This window comes from Prionailurus viverrinus, chromosome D4 (genome assembly GCF_022837055.1).
Source record: "Prionailurus viverrinus isolate Anna chromosome D4, UM_Priviv_1.0, whole genome shotgun sequence".
NCBI lineage: Eukaryota > Metazoa > Chordata > Mammalia > Carnivora > Felidae > Prionailurus > Prionailurus viverrinus.
Genome location: NC_062573.1, coordinates 5,639,634 through 5,656,927, shown reverse-complemented (window position 1 = coordinate 5,656,927; position 17,294 = coordinate 5,639,634). Strand labels below are relative to the sequence as shown.

The 17,294-nt window shown below is 42.8% G+C and overlaps 1 protein-coding gene across 1 annotated transcript; it reads right to left on the bottom strand.

Moving 5' to 3' along the window:
- Positions 1–392: 392 nt before the first annotated feature.
- On the bottom strand, positions 393–14,872 carry PDCL (phosducin like). Its single transcript, XM_047829592.1, has 6 exons — positions 14,664–14,872; positions 10,583–10,965; positions 9,544–9,803; positions 7,920–8,096; positions 5,053–5,234; positions 393–2,696 (listed from the first exon to the last, which is right to left on the bottom strand). Exons 4-6 carry the CDS (start codon positions 8,089–8,091, stop codon positions 2,145–2,147), a joined length of 906 nt encoding a protein of 301 aa, XP_047685548.1. The 5' UTR covers positions 8,092–8,096; positions 9,544–9,803; positions 10,583–10,965; positions 14,664–14,872; the 3' UTR covers positions 393–2,144.
- Between the last annotated feature and the right edge of the window lie 2,422 nt (positions 14,873–17,294).

Genomic DNA, 17,294 nt, shown 5'->3' with positions numbered 1-17,294 from the left:
CACGAGCTGACAGGATTTGAACCCAAATCTTTCTGGACTCCCAAGCCCATGCTGCTTACACTACATCTGAGTAAGAGATTAATACTCAAGGATTTTCCCATTCCATGTCTGTTCATTTTATTTTGGAATCTCTGTTCTTGAAAGGCAAAGTTAAGGTTCTGTGAGTGCATATTTTCATTTCTGATTGGAACGAGAGATAGTTTCTAAAAACTATTTTACAAATGCTCCTGTCCCTTCATCCAAGAATTCCTCTTCCAGAAATCTATACTAAGAGAACTATCCAAAATATGGCTCAAAATGCAAAAATGCTGAGTATTTTAGTGAAAAACTGGGAATCTAAATACCCAATATTAAGGAACTGGCTAAATAAATCATGGCATATACAAACGATGGAATGTTATGAAGGCATTAAAAAGTATTTATTTAGAATTTTTATAACATGTCAAATTGTTTACGGCATCATATTAATAAAATAGAACACGGAACTAAAGCCAATAAGCTCTCAATGTTACTAAAAATAGCGAAAAAGGACTGAAGGAAATAAACAAGAACATTGACAACAGTTATCTCTGCTTCTACACTGTCTACAATGAGTTTTTTAAATCAGAAAAACCATGCACTTTCTTCTTACTGATTAACTACAACAGATATTTGTGAGACCCTTCTAGTTAGTCAATTCCTGAATAACCAGGAAAAGCAAAACTGAATTCTAAAGCTAATCTTTTCATTCCAGATTACATTTTCCCTGACCTTAGAATGTACACCGTTTTAAGCAAAAAAAAAAAAAAAAAAAAAAAAAAAGAGGAGGAAAACATTCAAATGACAATCATTATTATAAATACAAATACAAATAGAAAAAAAAAAGCCTAGAAAGATTCCTGTGAAAATGATAACGGGAATCATTTTTGGTTGGCGGAATTATAGGACTCGTAAAAGCTCTTTTTAACTTAACAATTTTTATCACATTTTCTACAATGGACACCTACTACTTCTGTAGTAAAAAGTCTTTGCTGTTTTTCAAGAGACAACCACGAAGCAAATCACAGCACATCTACACAATGGAATATCAAGAGCCATTTTTAAAATGTGGTAGACTAGTAATAACATGAAAAAAATTTTGATACATATTATCTGACCATACTATAAAACAGTATGTTCAGAATGATCCCATTGTTTTGTTTAAAAACAAACAAGCAAAATGTCTATGTATACAAAGAAAATACGTTGGAAGGAAATATGCCAAAATATTAATAGTGTTTTACCCTAGATGGTTGGATGGGACATTATTCTAACTTTCTTATTTTCACTTTGTATTGCGGCAAATTTTCCTCTGTTGAATATTACTTTTAAAATATGCAAAAAAAAAAATTTTTTTTAAAAGCTACATTAAACAAAAAAGTCACATTGTTAAATAAGAGAGAGAGAGAGAGAGAGAGAGAGAGACAAAGAAATTAGCAAGAGGATCTTATCCAAAGATCCTCCAATTTCAAAAGGCTTCCCAGCTCCAACCCAGCTCTGATGTTTTTAAATCAAGCTGGCCTTCCAGCATCAGGAGCACAGTCAGCCTCAATCCTTCCTCCTATTTAAGACTTAGTAACATTTCAGCAGGACACTGGCTCCCACAGCAAAGGTCACCCCTCTTGATGGGGCAAACATCATTGTCTGGAACCTTTAAACAAGACCCCGGTAGAGAACATCTGATTACAAGTAAATACAATTTATAATCACTGATGAAGGGGACACACTATTTATGTTGCAAATAACACACTAACTATAGAATTATATTCCCAGGCCTGGCAGAGACCTCTGAGATCATCTGAAGACAATTTCCAGGACACTGTCTTTAGGATGTTATGTAAATATTGACTAGAAACAATAACAGAGATGTCATGCTAGAGAATCTTAAGTAAACAGTTCAAAAGCCTGGTTTCCTGTTTATACAGTTTGAAGTCACTTTGTACTGCTAGCCACAAGGTGATTTAGCATTCCAGTTTAATCTAAGAATTTCTTGACTTTACATATAATAAAAGGGACTACAAAGAACAGCTGGAAAGCCACACAACACAGGAAGGAACAAAAACAAATCCACAGACATGTGTCTTCCAGCCCAAACAAGGAGGAATCTATGCAGCTAGACTATCAGTTCAATCTATTTCCAAATCACTGTCCTCGCTGTGACAGGTGGCAGAGTTACACACAGACGTGAGCACCAAGACTTCTTTTTCTGGGAGCAATCCAAATTCCTGTAGAAAAGCTTCGAGGTCCACCGCAAAGAAATCTTCCCCCAGCTGGTCAGTGACACGAACAAAATTGCCAATCAACTCACCCCCCTTGTAGATCAGCAGGGCCGGAAGGGCATTCCTGGTGAAGCGACTGCTGGCCCCAATAACTGAGCTCTTCACCCGGCAGAATTTGACAGCTGGGTACTCGGCAGCAAGGCAAATCATGCAGCCGTTCATGGCTTCGGTTCCCGGAATGCCGTCCTCATAAATATGGACCATGATGAGGGTGCTTTTCTGTTCTTTATCGATCATCTCTAAAAACCCTTCTCCACTGGGGATCTCAAACACCTGCTTGAACTGGGGCCCCTTGTGAAGCTGCTGCCGCATCTCTTCCATCCTCTGCTTCCGGTACTGCTGTAGAAACTCCTCGTCATCTCGGTCCTCATTCATCATGGCAAACTCCTTCAGAGTCATCTGCAGGACGACCAGCAGGTGAGCAGAAGAAACACAAACTGAACTCTGTGATAATAGTTAACATGTACCGGGACACGTGGGTGGTTCAGGTGGTTGAGCAACTGACCTCGACTCAGGTCGCGGTCTCATGGTTTGTGAGTTCGAGCCCCCCATCGGCCTCTGTGGGGACAGTGCAGAGCCTGCTTGGGATTCTCTCTCCCTCCCTCTCTCACCCTCCTTGACTTGCACACGTGCTCTCTTTCTCCCTCTCAAAATAAATAAATAAACTTCAAAAAAAATAGTTAACAGGTACCACATGCTTATGTTACGTGAGCTCAGTACCATGCTAAGTGCTCTGCATGCATTAAAGCTCACGGAATTCTTACGATAACCCCACTGGGAGGGGATTTCAATTGCCCCCATCTTACAGTTGAGATTCAAAGACTTGAGATTATCTGCACCAGTTCACGTAGGTACAAGCCCAGAATTCAAACTGGATTTTTAAAAAATCTAGTCTTTTGGGGCTCCTGGGTGGCTCAGTTGGTTAAGTGTCTGACTTTTGGTTTTGGCTCAGGTCACGATCTCACAGTTCATGGGCTGGAGCTCCACATGGGGCTCTGTGCTGACAGCATGGAGCCTGCTTAGGATTCTCTCTCTCTCTCTCTCTCTCTCTCTCTCTCTCTCTCAAAAACAAATAAATAAATTAATACATATATATATATAGTCTTTCAGCTACTGTATTATAATGTCTCTCCCTCCAAACAGACATCAATTAATATCACTTCATGAACTTGTTTCTTTTGGTCAGTCTCGACAATAGATTATTTTATCTACTGTTTCTTTTTTTGTTGAAAAGACAACACGATACTAAGGAATTTTAAAAATTTAAGAACACTCGTAATTCTTGCTCTGCACCCTCCCCCCACACACATATACATACAAAAAACACACAGTCACACTCTCTAATACCGTATTTTGCTTTTTATTACCAGGCACATGCTGACATCATTTTTGCTTTTTTAACAGCAGTGTGGATGTACCAATTAAGCTATAACCTGCTCTTGCCACTTGGCATTATTACATCACAAATATTTCCCCCTGCTTCTCAATTATTTTTTATAGAATGACGCGTACTGTGCCATATTTTGCTTGACTTCCCCTTTTCTGGCACTGAGCTGGTTTCCAGCTCTGCTCTGCGGTACACAACCCAGGAGGACAGGGACAGAGCTGCTCTCAACCACCCCATGCGGTCATGTGTTGCTTTATCTGCTCTAATCTCAGCATAAGGAAGCACTGTGAGCAGCGGGCACACAGCCCTGCCGCCAGCCCGAGACACAAAAGTTGTCTTCCTTCTCTGGGCCTGGTGCGGCAAGACATCCCCACACCCGGAACAAAGCCTACCTCTGCCCAGTCCGGCACCAATCAGACGGTGGAGGCCGAGGACCACAGTAGAGCAGGATGGACATTTCTGCGTCACGGCCAGCACAGCACCGTCCTTCTTCCCAGCCCCCTGCTCCCAGCTTTCCCATCTACCTCGGCCCACCAGAGTGCCTCTGAGCCATTATGGTCAGAAAGTCTAATGCCCTGAAATCCTCCTCCTGCTCCAGGCAAATAACTCCTCATTTAATCCTCTTATCTGCTCCCTGATCCTGGCTGGCATTCCCAGCCAAGAGCTGCTTTGGGCTACAGCCAAATGATCTCAGGCACTCCTTGACATTCACCCATGTTCAGAGGGCAGGTGGAAGGGGAAATAAAAGGCCCTTTTGATACAGGGCAAGTAACAGAGGGTCAGGGGCCTATTTCCAAGTATCTTCCAGAGTGTCCATTTGCTTCTACTGTGTTGCCTTGTTAAGAGTAAATTCTCATGAATAGGCTTCAGGTGAAACAGAGCAGCACCATGGAAAGAGGAAAAAAAACCTGGGTGAGAATCCCAGTGCTTATGAGCATTTACTAGTTAGATGCCCTGAGCCAAGTCCCCTCTCCTCTCAAAGCATCGGTTTCATCATCTGTAAAACAGGGATAAAACCACCAACTTCAGAGGGTTATTTCTGGCCCAAGGTAAGACTTCCATAAAGCACTTTGAATGGGCCAGGCAATGCGGGGGCCTTTGTACCCAGAGAGCACTGTGAGGTAGAGGGACTGACCTCACCGGACCCCTGACAACCCAGATTCAGAACAGAAGACACACCCCCACCGTCTCCAGTAGCAGAGCTGAGGTTCAAACCCCAGTGTGTCCGAGTTAGGACATGACTCTACTTCCCCTGACACTACACAGCTCTGTGGAGGCCAAATCAAACACCTGCACCTCTTGGATCACTGACCCCAGTTGCAACAGCCAGGAGCGTTTCTCAGAGAGGCCCGGGGGTCTGCTAATTACCTTCCCACTGATCTTCTCCTGGAGCTCCTTCTGTTGGCGTTGCTCCTCCTCTTCGTCCAGATGGGACCTGCAGGTCATTGACAGCTTCTTGATCAGCCGTTCCATTTCCCGGCACTGCTCCTCCCTTTGCTCAGTCTCCAACTGTTTGAAGCGGCGCCAGTCATTTATCACCCCTTTTGGACCTGGGTCGATGGTGAACATGGAGGTGACCAAGAAGAGCAGGCAGAGAATTACGGACCAGCTCACATCGGTCTAACGCTTGCTCCGCCGACTGCACGGTAACGCTCACGCGGGGCAGCATGGTCCACGTAGTGATGTCCACTGCAGCGTGGCTTGCGATAATTAAGGGGCCGAGCTAAAGGCCCGACATTAGGAGGTGCACTAAATAAGTTATGACTTATCTACTCAAAGGAAAATGAGGCAACTCGTAGAAAGAATGAGGTAGCTATAGGTTTTCTTGCCATAAAAGATGTTCAAATACATTAGGTCAAAAAAATAAATAAATAAAGAGCAAAATGCAGAACAATATCATGGTATGATCATCCAATTTTTAGAAAAGGAATTGCCTGTGTATGTACAAATATTTACAGGTATTCGTATATGTGCACGTACATTTGTTGTTCATAGAAAAAGGACTAAAGAAGAATAAGTCAACTGTTAACAGAAGCTGTCTCTAGCTAGTAGGCTCCAAGAGGACTTGTGAGACAGAACTTCTATTTTTTTCTTTCTACCTTAATACATTCTGTATTACCTGGATTTTTATAACAAGATTGTGGCAGGTTGTTCTGTTATTCAAGTTACCCCCAAGCCTCCCTGCCCCTTGCCATGTAACTTGTAGGACCTCTTATGAGATGAGTACATGCATCCCCAGCCCACTGATGTTGGGTTTGGCCACGTGATGTGCTTTGGCCAATGGATTCTGAGCAAAAGATTTATGAGCCATTACGTTTCCAACAGCCCTCTCTTGCTCGCTATACCTGGTCATGAAAAGGCATGTCCTGGTCAGGGGCTGCTCTTTCAACCCTTCCCTAGAATAACAGGACATATGAAGCAAAAGCAGGGCTGCTGACCCACACGAGCAGCAAGTAACACATTTGAGAAATACACCTTCACTCTGACGAGCCACTGAGATTTGGAGGCTATTTGTTACTGCAGAAAAAAATTAAAAAATCTATGTGAGAAAAACTTTAAAATGCTACCAAGAAACACTAAGGCCTGGAAATGGAAAAGCAATACCATATTCCTGACTAGGAAGACCCAACATCACAAGGGTGCCAACAACCCCTAAATTAATTTATATATTTAATGTATTCCCATGTGTGCACATTCCTAAATTTGCTTTGGAAAAATAAGAAAGCAAAAGTTGAGGGGTGCCTGGCTGGTTCAGTCAGTATAGCACGCAGTACCCAGTCTTAGGAACTCTATCCCATGTTGAGGGTAGAGCCTACTTAAAAAAAAAATTGGGGGAAAATGATGGCACAGAAGAGTACTGAAGGTCAACCAGCCCCACCATGTACTAAACATGTAACACAGTAATTAAAAACAGTGTGATGTAGCACAGTAAAAAACAAATCAATGAAAGAAACTACAAAGTATAGCTAAAGATAAAAATATAAACAGAAATTCAATACATGATAAGACCGACATTTCAAAGCAATGGAGAAAAGACAGCTAATTCAATAAATGGTGTTGAAATAGTGGGTAAAATATGAAAAATACTAACGTGAAGCCCTGCCACATACCTTGCACCAAAATGAATTCCAGATTAATCAATATTTAAGTGTAAAAAAAAAAATCATAAAAGTATTTTAAAAAGGCATGGGAGAACTTTTTATAACCCTGGAGTGAAAAAAGACCTTTTCGGTAAGAAACTAAATTAAGAAACTATAAAATAATGCCTTCAGGTACATAAAAATAAAAATTTTCTGCCCAGAAAAGAACACAAAGTCAAAAGACAAACCACAAATTGGTAGAAATATTTACAGCTCATACCACAGATTAGTTGTCTTAAAACAAAGCTCCCTAAAAAGAAAAAGACCAATCACCAAATTTTAAGAATGAGCAAAGGGCAGGAAACTCACTCTTAAAATTATAAAAGATGGGGCGCCTGGGTGGCTCAGTAGGTTAAGCCTCCGACTTCAGCTCAGGTCATGATCTCACAGTTCGTAAGTTCAAGCCCCACGTCGGGCCCTGTGCTGACAGCTCAGAGTCTGGAGCCTGCTTTGGATTCTGTGTGTGTGTGTGTGTCTCTCTCTGCCCCGCCCTCTCTCATAAATGAATTAACATTTAAAAAAAAAAATTTTTAAAGTTATAAAAGAGGTTCGGTGTCCCTCTTGAAAAGGTAGGAAATAAAACTTCAGTGAGTTACCATTTGTCATCCATTGAGGATGGCGAAGATCACAAATTCTGGTGACACAGTAGGAGGGCAAGTGTCTGGGGGAAAAACACATTGCTGGTTATAGATAAACCAGTGCCACTTCCACTGACAGCAATTTGGAAATATTAAAATGTAAAAGTATAAATATGCCATTTCTAGGAATTTATACTAGAATTGGTATATATTGGTATACATTTATACCAATATATGCATACCTATGACTTAAGTGACATCAAACAACTATTAATTTGAGAAGCCGGATTCAAAAGCAGGTCTGTGTTTACTGTGTGTGATCGGTCTGTGCATGCTGTGCACAGAAGTCTGCACTGTGCACTGAGATGGCCAGAGCACACCCAGGGAAATGCCGACAAAAGGTTATCTCTGGAAGTGGGACTGGAATTAGACAGCAATGATCAGGAGACTTCTGACTGATACATATTTAATGGACATTTTTTTAAACCTGTTCCCTGAGCTCAGGGATTTCCAGTACCTGTGTTGACTGAGATGCCTTCCCCTGCCAACTCTGCATCTGCAGGCATCGAACTGCCGGCCAGGGCGCCACTGCCTCTGTCCTTGTCTTCGTGGTCGCTGTCCTCATCCTCACTGCTGCTGTAATAGTACTGGAGCTTCTCCCCCAGCAGCTTATCATCCAGGGTTGTCATGGCTCCTGAGAGAGGCAATGTATCAGGCTCCTTGCTGACGTGACCCAGACAGACATGAATCGGATGACTAGGGGCTCACTTATGCTGAGATCCTGCTATTTACAGGACCCTAACATTGACTTTTTTCATAAGCAGGACCTCAACAAATCCATACCATAATTGTGCTCTTTTTGTAGAAGGTAAAACTAAAACCCAGATAAGGGAAGCTTCTTTGCCAAACTTCACAGCAAACGGTGGAGCTGGGATCAAACCCTAGGATGCCTGACTCCAAGAGACTGAAGGTGTGAGTCACTGTCTTCTGTAAACCATATCCTGTACTGTGTTAGCTAGGAGAAATCTGCTTACTGATTGGAGGTTTTATCTACACATACTTTTAGGTTTTTCTACCAACTAAGACTGCTGGGTCATTGAAAGTTGGGTAAGAATCCTCAGGAAAACCTCCAAACAGCAGCATCAAGAGCATGATGCTGAGTCACTGTCTAAGCCAATCACTGATCTGTCTCTTGCCCTCAACATCCCCAGTGGATGGATGGGCTCTGAAAGCCCTACCAACTCTGGTTAAAAGAAGGGCCCGTGATAAGATTTTACTAATTCCAAGAGTTTAAAGGACAATGGTTAGAACCAAGAGCCTGCATCAGAAGAAGCCAGAGGCATTTGGAGAGAGAGGTGCAGCTTAGGCCCTCACAGGCCAGCTTGCCTTTCCAGCAGGAAGGGTGACAACTCTAGTCCTCTAAGTATGGAAATACTAGGATTCCTTCATTAAAGACTTATCACCCGGACTGTTAAACTCCGTTACAAAGTGGCTCTCCCACCCGGCAGGGGGCCTTGAAAGCAGGGACCTCCAAGGCCTAGCACAAGGCCTCCGCACAATTCACTAAGCACTTAAGGACACAGCTTGGATCGGACGGGAATGAGAGACCGCAGTAGAAGGACAGAGAAGGTGCACAGGAGGCAGGGTTTACTGAGACAAACGTGCAGGTACGGGGAGGGGTGGAGGTTTCCGGGAAACAGAACCAAACTTAAAGAGGCTGGCGACTCAGGCGGTGCAAGACCAGCAGAGAGACCAGGTAGCGGTGTGCTAGGTGAGGGCGGGGCCTCTGAGGAGGATGGGGCCAGGGCGGGCCAGTGGAGAGGTTCCCGGAGGAGGCGGGGCCAGAGAAGGGCGCGAGGAAGGCGGGGCCTGGGCGGAGTGAGGCTGAGCTGGAAAAAGCGGAAGGGCTCTCGGAGGAGGCGGGCTCGTGGAGGGGCGGTGGGGGGGGCGGAGCCAGCGAAAGGGCGGTGGAGGGGCGCGCGGAACCTTTGGGGGAGCCTGGTGGAGGTGGGGCCAGAGGAGGAGGCAGGCAGAGAAGTTGCAGAGGCCTGGGGGTCGAGGGGGATCACAGACATCACCGAGCACCGGCATTCCATCACTTCCCACACGTATTCCATGCCCGCCGCTTCTTCCCGACTGACCTCAGTGCAGTTACCCGGCCTAGGTCAGTCTGGACGCCTTCGGCCTGGCAGCTTCAGGGATTTCGAAGGAAGGGAGCGCTCGGGTGAACGAAGAGAAGTGGGTCGGCGCCTTGAGCACTAAGAGAAAAGCCGCCGGAGTCCCGACTGCGCGGACCAATGAGGCGGCCTTCCTGCGGTCGGGCAGACACGCTGCCCAATTAGGAAAAGCCTCCTCTGGTGGTTGAAGGAAAGGCTACGGGTCCTCCTTTGGGACAAAACACCTCGACGACAATAATACATTTCAATTTGCTTTGTTTTACTTTAAATGAAAAGCTACACTGCATATACCCAATTCTGAGTAGTAAGAAAAGTTTGTTTAGTTATCTTTGAAGTTTCTGAAATCATTTTACATGTGTTTTTCATTGGTTCTTAATAACATCGCGACTCTTATGACAGACTCAGACGTTAATTTGCCCCAAAATAAAAACAAAAGCCCGGTCCTTGACAATTCCTGAATTCCTGAATTCCTGTGAATTCCTGAACTGGATTCTAGAACAGAAAAAAGGACACGAACGGGACAACTAACGGAATAAGGTCTATTAACGATAGTAGTGTATCAACAGTTTTAATAATTGTACTATGGTTAAGATGTTAATCTTTGAGGATTCTTGGTGAAGAATATAGGAGAACTCTATTCTACTTTTGCAACTTTTTTTAAAACCTAAAATGATTTCAATTTCTGAGTCCTTATTAAGGTGTCCAGTACACAACCATAAAGTAGAAAAGCTTTGTGCAAATTGAATCCTTCAAAACATCCTAAAACAATACACTCTAAAATAGGGCTCTTAATTTGACAGAGAGATTCTCAACTTGCGGTTCTACAACCACCTGAAATTGTCTGCAAATTTATTATACAGGCCCATTTTTTCCGAGAAGCTGTTTGTTTAGACTATCAAGACTGAGAACTCCCCTCCCCAAATTTAGGAAAAATCATCCCATGGACATCCTATGGTATTTTTTTTTTTTTTTGTATTTCTGTTTGCAGAGTGAATAATCTTACCTTAATCAGATCGGTGTGAACAATTAACCAACTGGAGGATGCTTGTGATTTGCTTTAAGTGACAAGCCAGCACCCAGCAACAGAGCCTCTGCATGGCCCATTCCCTGTAAATATCTGTTAAATGAATGCTAGATGGATGCTTTGCTTTTAATTTTCTTGACATCTCCCCGAAGCAGGGATCTTCTTTATCCATGGACTGTCCTTTGTCCTTCAAAATTCACTTTAAATTGAAGGCTGTAATCCTCAGTGCTTCAAAGATCCTTGTTTCCCTGGGCAGGTTACCCTCCCACTCATTAAGAGAAGAAATTCACATCTCTTTCCCAAAATATGCAACAGTCTCTCCTCTCTCCTGGCTCAGTTTACGACCTTGATTCTTATTTTGCCTGAAAAACAGAAGCAATCAAAAGGGACTTGCACTTGAGGTCACCGTGAAAATATACCCACAACCCTTGCATCTCCCATTCCATGGGCACCCATTCGTGACAGAGCAGCCATTCCATGAATCACTCCTGCAGTGAATCCTGCTCCTCCAGCCTAGTAAAGGACTCTGTTCCTGCAATTACCTCCTCTCTGACTCCCTGCATATTCAAACTTCCTTTCTACAGTGTGCTAATATGCTTTCCTGGTTCTCTTCCAAAAAAAATCCTCTCAGATACCATTTTCCACCGTTCAGATAGTTAAATATCGGAAACTTTGACAACAGCATGACTGTGGGGAATGCATCGCTGGTGAGGTGTAAATTGATACAATTCTTATAGATGAGAAATATCTGTCAATATTAAAAAATATATACCTTTAGTCCAGTGACTCCACTCCTGGAAGTTCTTCCTATAGATATACTTGCATGAACATAGTATTTTGTTGAAAAAAAAAAAAAAAGGAAGGTGGAGAACATTATGTATTAGTTTCTTGTCTTTTGCATAAAAAAATATGGACAAATAGGGGCACCTGGACAAATAGGGTGGCTCAGTCAGTTGAGTGTCCAATATCAGCTCAGGTCATGATCTCACAATTTAGGGGTTCAGGCCCTGCGTTGGGCTCTGTGCCTACAGCTTGGAGCCTGGAGCCTGCTTTGGGTTCTGTGTCTCCCTCTCTCTGCCTGATCATGCTCTATCTCTCTCTCAAAAATAAATAAACATTAAAAAAAATGGACAAATAATGTTATTTGCTTATATATGCATAAAGAAAAGCACTGAAGAATACATAAGAAATAAAATAGTTATCTTTGAGAGACAGAGGCAAGTCAGGAGTGGAAGACTTTTTAGATATGTTTATATGCGTATGTTCTAGAGTTTAAGAATAATTTTTTTGTAGTTAATACTCCCTGAAATTGTCCCTTCTGGTGCATTTTTTTCTCTTAAATTTTTTCTTAACATTTTATTTTTTTGAGAGACAGAGACAGAGTGTGAGCAGGGGAGGGGCAGAGGAGAGGGAGACACAGCATCCAAAGCAGGTTCCAGGTTCTGAGCTGTCAGCACAGAGCCTGATGTGGGGCTCAAACCCATGAACTCGAGATCATGACCTGAGCTGAAGTCAGATGCTCAATCAACTGAGCCACCCAGGAACCCCCTTTCTGGTAGAGTTTTAAGACTGATTTTCATTGATGTCTCTTTTAATATATTCACTCTCCGGGTTGTATATGATGGAGGGATATATCTAGTGGTGTCCTCACTGGGAATATTGTTTGCATCTGTCAAGAATATGATTGTATATATTAGTTAGTTGTCTAACAATACTCAACAGGACTGCTGAACTTAGCAGAATTTGGGGGTGGTGTGTATTATGACGTTTCTGTTTTTTTTTTTATTAAAAAAAATTTTTTTTCAACGTTTATTTATTTTTGGGACAGAGAGAGACAGAGCATGAACGGGGGAGGGGCAGAGAGAGAGGAGACACAGAATCGGAAACAGGCTCCAGGCTCTGAGCCATCTGCCCAGAGCCCGACGAGGGGCTCGAACTCACGGACCGCGAGATCGTGACCTGAGCTGAAGTTGGACGCTTAACCGACTGCGCCACCCAGGCACCCCATGACGTTTCTGTTTAATGGGAGTACCATGTGTAATTTATAGTTCTTAAAGGATTTTACTTGTAAGATTTTATTTATCAGTAGATCATACTGAAAGTATTTTAGTAGGAAAACCTAAATCCATAGCTGTTTTGTGACTGTTAAAGCACTTGCATTTTTTTTAAGAAAGAGAGAGAGCATGCAAGCGGGGGAGAAGGGTAGAGGGAGAGAGAGAGAATCTTAAGCAGGCTCCACACTCAGCCCAGAGCCCCTGCCAAGGGCGTGATCCCATGACCCTGAGATCGTGACCTGAGCAGAAATCAAGAGTCAGATGCTCAACCTACTGAGCCACCCAGGTGCATTTGCCTTTTATCAAGGGAAAATCTTGATCTAACCAAAATATTTATAAACCTTTGTGAAACATATTTGAAAATTTGAAGTAACTGAATAAAATTCATATAAAAGTGTTTAAATGCCTTGAGGCATGGGCTTCAAGGCTTGCTCTACCCTTACAGTTTTTCCAGATTACGATGGAGGTAAAACAGGATTTGGTCTTCCACTGAGTTTCCCACCAATATTTTTGTAAGTTTAGAACAAAATTGTCCCTGTCACTGGATTTTTTTCTTATAGAAGTATTAAAGGTCTAGAGATGGTTTGGGGTGACATTAAACAGTATAAGGATTATTTGCAATAACGAGTCTTTTCCTTTCCTTTCTTTCATTTCCTCTTTTTTTCTCTCCCCCATCCCCCCCCCTTTTCTCTCCCTCCCTCCCTCTTTTCCTTCCTTCCTTCTTTTTTGGGGTGTGTGTGGCCAATTTGTGGCAATTGAGCATCTTTCTTATTTTGAAATTAAATTTGGGTATTAATAAATATACAATCAATAATAATTATATAATATTTATTTTTATTTTTAATTTTTTACATTTTTTTTTTCCAAAAAAATTTTTTTTTTCAACGTTTATTTATTTTTGGGACAGAGAGAGACAGAGCATGAACGGGGGAGGGGCAGAGAGAGAGGGAGACACAGAATCGGAAACAGGCTCCAGGCTCTGAGCCATCAGCCCAGAGCCTGACGCGGGGCTCGAACTCACCGACCGCGAGATCGTGACCTGGCTGAAGTCGGACACTTAACCCACTGCGCCACCCAGGCGCCCCAGCATTTATTTATTTTTGGGAGACAGAGGGAGACAGAGCATGCGTGGGGAGAGCAGAGCAAAGCGAGCAGAGAGAGAAGGAGACACAGAATCCGAAAGCAGGCTCCAGGCTCTGAGCTGACAGCACAGAGCCCGACACGGGGCTCAAACCCACAAACCGTGAGATCATGACCTGAGCTGAAGTCAGACGCCCAACCGACTGAGCCACCCAGGCGCCTCGATATAATATTTAGATACATGTCTCTACAGTTTTAAAAGTGTTATCTTTAATGCAGGCTTTAATTTTGTTAACTGAAATTTTCTTTAGATGTTGGGTTGACTTTAAGGAGCAAATTTCTTTCTTTTTTTAAATATTTATTTATTTTGAGAGAAAGTGAATAGGAAAGGAGCAGAGAAAGAGGGAGAGATAATCCCAAGCAGGCCCCATGATGACAGCACAGAGCCCATTGTGGCGCTCAAACTCACGAACCCATGAGATCATGAACCTGAGCCGAAACCAAGAGTCAGACACTTAACCGACTGAGCTACTCAGGCACACCTAAATTTCTTTTTAAAGTTTTGATTAAGGCATCTGAGAAAAATCAGAAAAACTCTTTGCTTTCATAGCTTTAGTAACTATTTTTCTTTAAATAGCTCACACACTTAAAATGTAAGGAGCACAAGTTTTTTTTTTTTTAGAAATATTTGAGTTTCTCTTATTTCATATACTTTTAAATCTCTATAAGCCAATCAAAATGGAGCTTCATTAAATTTTGAGATCTTATAATAACAGATATAACCTTTATTCTGTTAATATGGTAGATTACGCAAGTTGATTTTCATATGCTAAACAAACTTTACGTTCCTGACATAAACCCAAATGGATATGGTGTGTGCGTGTGTGTGTGTGTGTGTGTATACACACATATATATACACACCTACCTCAGTGGGTCTAGCAATAGTCTTCCCATGGCCTTGTCAACATGAAGATTGGTACCCTGAAGACCTGCCTGCATGGTCACTCAAAGGCTTCCTGTCTGCAGTGATGCCAACAACCTCCACAGATTCCTGTGTAGCTCACTTGCAGTCCGGAGACTTGGTTTCTGCTGGCTAGCAACCAGTTCCAGCCTGGGCAGACCAGCAAACATCCCTGCTGTACAGCGGGCTGAACTTCAATTTCTGCACCGAAGTCTGAACTACAGTCTTGGTAAGGGGGGGGGGGGGGGGGGGCGCTCTTTCCAAGTAGGGAAGGGAGCCATATGGAATTTCTCTAAGCCACAGGGTACCATCTGGCATTTCCTTTTATCTTATGGTCATTTATTAGATCTTAATAATTCTTTGTGTGAAACTTCCCCTGTATGGTTTGTGTCTCCCGGCTGGAGATAAAGAGGTCACTAGGTCTAGTCCACACTCAGGGAAAGGGGATTACTCAGAGCATGAATAACAGGGGTGGGTGGGGAGGTGTATCAGTCCCTGACAGTGGTCTGGACCAGGTGACTTGCTTCTAAGTAATAATGACAAAAGAGATGGGATCTTGCTTGCTTTCAAGATCAGGTTACAAAAGATTGTGACTTCTTTATAGCCACCCCTCCACTCCTCCCTCTACCCATCCCCCCCACCCCGCCAGCCAACACCTGACTTACAGCCTCCTCCCACCCCCTGCCCCCAGTCTCCGGCTCCTCTTGGTTGCTGCTCAGATGAGCCTAACCACTATACTGATTGTGAGAGTTTCACATGGCAAGGAACTGAGGGCAGCCTTCAACAAATAAAAAAACCAAGGCCCTCATTCCAACAGTTCGGGAGGAACTGAATCCTGCGAACAATCCAGGGAGTGGGCTTGGAAGCAGATGCTTCCCCAGGTGAGCAGGGAGAGATGACTAAGGCACCAGCCACCACCTGTGAGACCTGAAGCACAGGACCCATTGAAGGTTACATGCAGATTCCTGACCCACAGAAACTATGAAATTATTGATGTTGTTATACTAAGCCACTAGGTTTTTGGGTAATTTGTTATGTGACAATAGGTAAGTAATACAAGAGTTATGCCAATTTTTCTTTTGATCTTGTATCTGTTTTGGTAAATAGTACGTTGAAGGGAATTTGTCCATTTTTAAGTTAAGACTGTATAAGTCCAGTTTATCCATTTCTTTCAGAGGTAGGCCAGGCATACGAATTTATTTACTCATAAAATACTTGAGAAACAAAAATCTTATGTGCACACAAAAATATGTATACAAATGTTCATAGCAGCTTTATTTGCAATAGTAAAAAATTTGAAACAACCCAACTGTTCTTCAGTGGGTGAATGTTTAAACAAACCGTGGTACATTTACTACTCGGCAATTAGAAGGAACAAATTACTAATACATGTGACAATTTGGATGGATCTCAAGGGAATTAGGCTGAGTGAAAACAAGCCAATCTCAAAAGGTTACATCCTATATAATTTCATTTATATAACATGCTCAAAATGACAAAATTCTAGAGATAGAGAACAGATCAGTGGTTGCCAGGGGTTAGGAATGAATGAGGATAAGGGAAGGGAATGGATGTGGATGTAAAGGGGTAGCAGGAGGGATCAATGAGGTGACGGAACACTGTTACCTTTTTCTTTTTTTCCAGTTGTTATCTTGGGAGTGGTGGTGATTCCACAAATCTACATGTGATAAAACTGAATACAGCTACACACACACACACACGTGCACGCACATGTGCAAATGAGTACATGTGAAGCTGGTGATATCTGAATAAGGTATGTAGATTGTTACAAATGTCAACTTCCTGGTTTTGATATTATACTATAGTTATGAAAGATGCCAGCAGTTAGGAAATGGTGTGAAGGGTACACGGGTCCTCTATTATTTTTCCAACTTCCTGTGACTCTGTTAACTATTTCAGAATACAAAGTTTAAAAAAAAGAAAAACAGTTGAACTCATCCAGTCTCTTGGGTTACAATATCTATTTTAGATAGGCACCCCACTCCCACCCCAAACTCTCCAGTTTTCATGACGGTTCACTTTTTAGTAAAGACCTTAAGAAAGGAAGTATCTAGTCATGAAGACATCTGGGGGGGGGGGGGGGCAGAAGACTTAATCCTTAGAGATTAGCAAGCATAAAAGCCCTATGATGGAAGCATGCCTGGTTTGGTGGGCAGTGAGGTTGGAGCATAGTAAGCATAGGAGCAAAGAACCAGAGAAAAGGCTTGGGCTTTCAATCTGATGATGATGCATTTGAAGGGTTTTGAGCACAAGAGTGAAATAATCAGACTTAACAGTTTAAAGGGATCATTGTAGCTGCTGAAGGAAGGTGAGGGCAGAAGCAGGGAGAACAGGAAGCTATTCAGGCTAATTCAGGTGAAAGATAGTAGTGGCTCAGACCTGGGTGGTGAGAAGTGGTCAAATTCTGAATACATTTGGAAGGTAGAGCGTACAGGATTTGCTACTGGACTAAGAGGGACGGATAGTGATTGAGGGGGAAGTATCTGAAATGGGGAAGACTGGAGGTGTATTTTGGGGAGTGGGGGGAATACCAGAAACTCAGTCTGTGACATGTTAAGTCTGAGAAGTTTCTTA

Excerpts from the sequence above, each read along its gene's own strand:
- PDCL (XM_047829592.1), bottom strand. The coding sequence starts at position 8,091 with ATGACAACCCTGGATGATAAGCTGCTGGGGGAGAAGCTCCAGTACTAT. Across the intron at positions 5,235-7,919 it reads AGGCATCTCAGTCAACACAG|GTCCAAAAGGGGTGATAAAT; the intron begins GTACTGGAAATC and ends CCATCGACCCAG. Across the intron at positions 2,697-5,052 it reads AGGAGAAGATCAGTGGGAAG|ATGACTCTGAAGGAGTTTGC; the intron begins GTAATTAGCAGA and ends GTCGTCCTGCAG.